This window comes from Camponotus vicinus, unplaced genomic scaffold (assembly GCF_025532165.1).
Source record: "Camponotus vicinus isolate PSW18456_S1 unplaced genomic scaffold, iyCamVici1.0 SCAF_1, whole genome shotgun sequence".
NCBI lineage: Eukaryota > Metazoa > Arthropoda > Insecta > Hymenoptera > Formicidae > Camponotus > Camponotus vicinus.
In genome coordinates this window covers 9,070,711-9,075,452 of record NW_028141945.1, presented here as the reverse complement: position 1 = coordinate 9,075,452, position 4,742 = coordinate 9,070,711, and the positions used below count along the sequence as shown (strand labels likewise).

The window sequence follows — 4,742 nt, the reverse complement described above, 5'->3', positions numbered from 1 at the left end:
TATGCTACAATATATATATATTTATTCATATATGTTATTTGACTACAACGTTTGATAAGCTTAAAGGCGAGAAAATAAAGATTAAACTTGCAAAGCTTGCATTTCATATACGAAATTCGAAGAAGAGGAGAAGTAAAATCTGCTTTCTTAATAGTTCTTTATTACTATTTGAGAACAAATAAAATAATTTAAAAATATAGTTAAATCCGTGTGAGTTTGGGAGCATATTTTGCCGTTCTTTTGTCACGACTGTCATGACTCTTATCATGATTCCTGCTGAAAATAAGTATATATTCGGAAGTATCGTATTTCATCGATGGCTATCATTTCATTTTCTCTTAGAAATTTCTTTAAATTCTGAAATGTCCATGGAGAATAGAGAGTAAAGGCATGGCTTATTATTGGCATATTGCGGCAAATTTGCTTGGGCAATTGCGCGAAATTAATTTCTGTCTGCAAAGGTTTGTACATTTACATCATAAAATTATGTCTCTATTATCTCTGGATTAAATATATCTTATTTAAATCCAGTTTATAGACGATTTATTCGTAATAGAATTTGTATAACAATATTCTATGACATAGACATTAATATTAGTTCATACATAGAATCTATGTATAAACTAATACTAATTGCTATTACTTTTTATACATGCTTTTGTTTGCTATTGTTTATATATTCATACAAAATATTATAAACTATCAAAATCTATAAAAATAGAACGTATTTCTTTTTACAAGTAAAAACACAGTTATACGTATCGTAATACTTATATCTTAAAAAAAATAACTATATAATTTACGATTGTTAGAATTTCAAAGTTTTATCCGAGTAAATTTGCATAGAAAAATAATTTCTTATTTTAATAATGAATTGTGTACACAGGATATTGTACACCTCTTTCTTTTATTGAAATAGATCTTTTAGTAGTAAAAAATTTTATGAAACAACAGAAATTTTTATTAAATTAAAGATTGAAAAATTTTCGAGTACGAAATGTATTATTTTCAACATATTTTGTATAAATAACAGACATTGGATATTTCTCTTATGATAATATACGTGTTATCTTTTCTGTTCAAGTATATTTAAAATACTAAAAACGGAACAGCTTCAAAGCAATAAAATTGTAGAAAATATATAAGATTTCATGTAAGTATATCGTTATGAGTAGAAATATAACAAACAGTAGCATTGCAAATTTTGAAAACGTTTGCAAAGATATTCGTGGCAATTTCTTATTTATTTATATTAGTTATCAGAGTCAGGTATGAATAGTGAAGATTTGTTAAGCGAAAGTAAGATGTATTTAGACTAAACAAACAGTCCATATGATATTAATCAGAGATGCTTTACTATTTTTAAAATTATGCTAGAGATCTTATTCATGATAAGATACTATATAATAAACTCTAAAATTTTGCAAAAGATAGGAAAGAATAAAAAAATTAATATATTATTACTCGATAAAATTATTTTCCAAATCTTAACATCATTTTCTAATTCCTTTTTTTTTTCGAGGTATATTTGTGAAATATGTTGAATTTTTCCTATTTTAAAATTAAATTACATTTAAATTTTGATGTCAAAATTATAGTCAATTTGTGGTGTTGCTTTGCGAATAAATAAGTATGGTTCAAATGTAAATATTTTGGATCAATTCGGATACGTGCAAAAAGATTATTTCGTCGTTATTGTTTTCACATCTCATCGTTTCATTCCTGATTTATAATCTCGCAGATCATCCTCGTTTCGTTAGTGATTATTTTTACATTATTTTTACATTTATTTAGCTTCGTAACACAGAAACACGTTTGCGACTATGGTTTTTGCCTTATGCAAGAAATACGACACGGAGGGCGCGATTGAACAATCGAAACAAGTTCGATCTAATCTGCAATGGTTTGTGATATTATTTGATATTTATGTTGTTAAAAAGAATTTCATTGTTTAGTTTTGAATAAATCTCGCGTAAATCTATCTTAAATGATTCATAATTCACATTTATGAAAATACTTTATGAAAAACATTATATTTAAATTTCGTATTTATATAAAGGATCCGTAAATGATAATACATATAAAAAAAACAAGCAATAAATTTGAATCGTTTTATATAGATATTGTGGAAATATGTATTTCTATTTTATTAACATTATTTTCCTTATAGAATCAAAATATCGATTATTAAAGAAATTTTATGTAATGATTGTGATTCCTAAATTTCTAAAGTTAGAAATCTATTGTAATTTCTAATTTTCTAAATTTGTTTAAATTTTGTTAAAGAATCTGTGATGGTGTGTCTATTGGTACATTTTGTGCAAGTTGAAAATTATTGAACGTTTTATTTTATATTGTAATGTGCGTTATATTAATCATTGTTTTATTCAAGCATATTGATACGCTTATATGGAGAACAGGCCCAAAGTGATAGAGCTGTACAAGCTAGAAAACGTCGCGTAAGTATTGTGAGATGCAAATAATGATATAACAAATAGAAGCATCATAAATAACTAATAACGTTTGTAAAAATAAATATATTGTAATAATATTTGCGATAAAATCTCTTTTCTTGTTCATTAGTTACGGAGCAAGCTAGTGAACAGTTTCGAATATTTTTTAAGCAAAAGCATAATGTATCTGGACATGGCAAATAGTTTTTATGAATGGAATCGAAAAAGCCGTGAAATGTTTGGGGTGCTAATGCGAAATATGGATATTTATACTAAGGTGAATAATCGAAATTGAAATCTATCTAGAAACGTTGCTTGAAAGAGCTTTTAGCAAAAAAATTATTATAGAAAATTCCGTGGAATTATACAAATTTTTCATGGATTTATATATATTTAAAAACATAAAAAAGCGTATAACTGTATTTCTGTGCATTTTTGGTTACAATAATTTTCTAACATTATTTTACATTAATTAATAATAAATCACCCAGTGAGAAATGATAAGTCGAATAGACGTCTAAGACGTTTAATAGATGTCCAATAGACGTTTATTAAACATCTTAGACGTCTAACAAACGTCTATCCGACTTGTCATTTCTCACTGGGCACATAGTAAAAATTAGAAAAATGTTATAATTAATATAAAGTATTAAAAAATTATAAAGCAATTATAGTGTATTAAAAAAGTATTGTAATCTGCTTAAAAGAATTTTTACTTTGAAAAGAATTATTATACACAAATATATATAGTAATCCACTTAACTCTATTTATATATTTTATACATTAAATATATATTTGTGTGTTTATATATATATATATATATATATATATATATATATATATATATATAATTAATATATATTTAATAATTCTTTTTTGTTTATATTAATATGTAATTATTATACAATTCCTAAAAATTATAATTTATTAATTGCAATACTTTTTATTTGATGCTCTGAAATTTTTATTTTGTTTCACAAATTCTTTATAATAATGGAATATCAAATGTTTATATTTCATATGTAGCTAAGAAACCAGTTAATGGAGAAAATATATAATGTGGACCAACTTGCTATGAGACAAGAAATTTATGATATAAATTTCATCATTGTTACTGAGGAGGATATGATCATCGAGAATGGCGTAGTTGAAAATATGGACGTAAGTGAAGTACTGGAGTTTGAAGAATTTGAATTAGAAGAGTTCTACAATTGGGTTAATAAAATACCCGAACGCAAAGGTTTATTGATAGCGATCGAAGCTATGTTTGACGAGATCCAAAATATATTCTTCAAAAGATGTTCTTCATTATATCAAGTATTAGACATTTATTGTCAGAATTTGAAACAATATCTGTATAATAACAAAGACAATTTAAAATCATGCAAATTTTATCGAGAAATAAGTCTGTCGCAATATGTATGTTGCAAATACCACCTTTTAAAGCGATTGCTGGAGCGAGTTGACGAGGTATATACTTTGCTTAATTTATTTATAGTAAGCTCTCAAAAATAAATATTTTTTCCGACATGATGAATGCGGAAACATCTGAATGAAATATCCTGAATGTGAATCTAAACTATTATCTTTCATTGTATCAATTTTTCTTAATACACGTATATTTGATTTTATTTTTCTAGGAAAAAAAACACGTCGCGAAATATAATGCTGCATACGAAGAAAGATGGAGACGAGATAATGAAGGAGAGAAAATGACTACTTTCTCATTTAATAATTAGTACGATATTTTGTAAAAAAATGGAAGAATATATAGACTTAACTTTCTTTTATTTATTGTAAGTTATTGTAAAATATATTGTTCTTTGCAATTCTTTTTTGAACACTGCATATATAACTGCAATATAGTGTATATTTAAAATGCAAAAGAATCTTTTTTACACTTTATTTTGCATGAGATTTGTGTCTATATAGGAATTATGATAAATATATGTGTAATAAATATATTTGTAATAAAAATGTAGTAAATGTGGTTTATTATAATTTATTTAAAATTTTTCAAACTTGATTTTTTCCTGAAATGATTATATTTAAAACAAGCATACTGATACTATAATCGATTACTTTACTCGTTTGTGAATTAATTCTTATTCTGATTAGGCAGAAATAAAACGCGATAAACAATTTTTTGTTACGATAACCTGAAGATAAATCGCTTATCTCTATATATTAGCAATTGTAATATTTTCCGCCGCGCAGAAGGAGAATTTATAATTATTTTATCCTCTCTTTTATAGTTTTTATATTTTCTTGATAGAATATATGTTAAA

General features: G+C 24.9%; 1 protein-coding gene across 2 annotated transcripts; it reads left to right on the top strand.

The window, feature by feature from the left end:
• The first annotated feature begins 277 nt into the window (after positions 1-277).
• On the top strand, positions 278-4,381 carry LOC145972498 (uncharacterized). Of its 2 annotated transcripts, XM_083101198.1 has the most exons (6): positions 373-461; positions 1,795-1,903; positions 2,393-2,459; positions 2,584-2,730; positions 3,481-3,924; positions 4,095-4,381. In XM_083101198.1, exons 2-6 carry the CDS (start codon positions 1,824-1,826, stop codon positions 4,191-4,193), a joined length of 837 nt encoding a protein of 278 aa, XP_082957324.1. In that variant the 5' UTR covers positions 373-461; positions 1,795-1,823; the 3' UTR covers positions 4,194-4,381. The 2 variants fall into 2 exon arrangements, with proteins under 2 accessions (XP_082957334.1, XP_082957324.1); XM_083101208.1 differs by lacking the exon at positions 2,584-2,730 and having other exon boundaries at positions 278-461.
• Positions 4,382-4,742: the final 361 nt, after the last annotated feature.

Excerpts from the sequence above, each read along its gene's own strand:
- LOC145972498 (XM_083101198.1), top strand. The coding sequence starts at position 1,824 with ATGGTTTTTGCCTTATGCAAGAAATACGACACGGAGGGCGCGATTGAA. Across the intron at positions 1,904-2,392 it reads GTTCGATCTAATCTGCAATG|CATATTGATACGCTTATATG; the intron begins GTTTGTGATATT and ends GTTTTATTCAAG. Across the intron at positions 2,731-3,480 it reads ATATGGATATTTATACTAAG|CTAAGAAACCAGTTAATGGA; the intron begins GTGAATAATCGA and ends TTTCATATGTAG.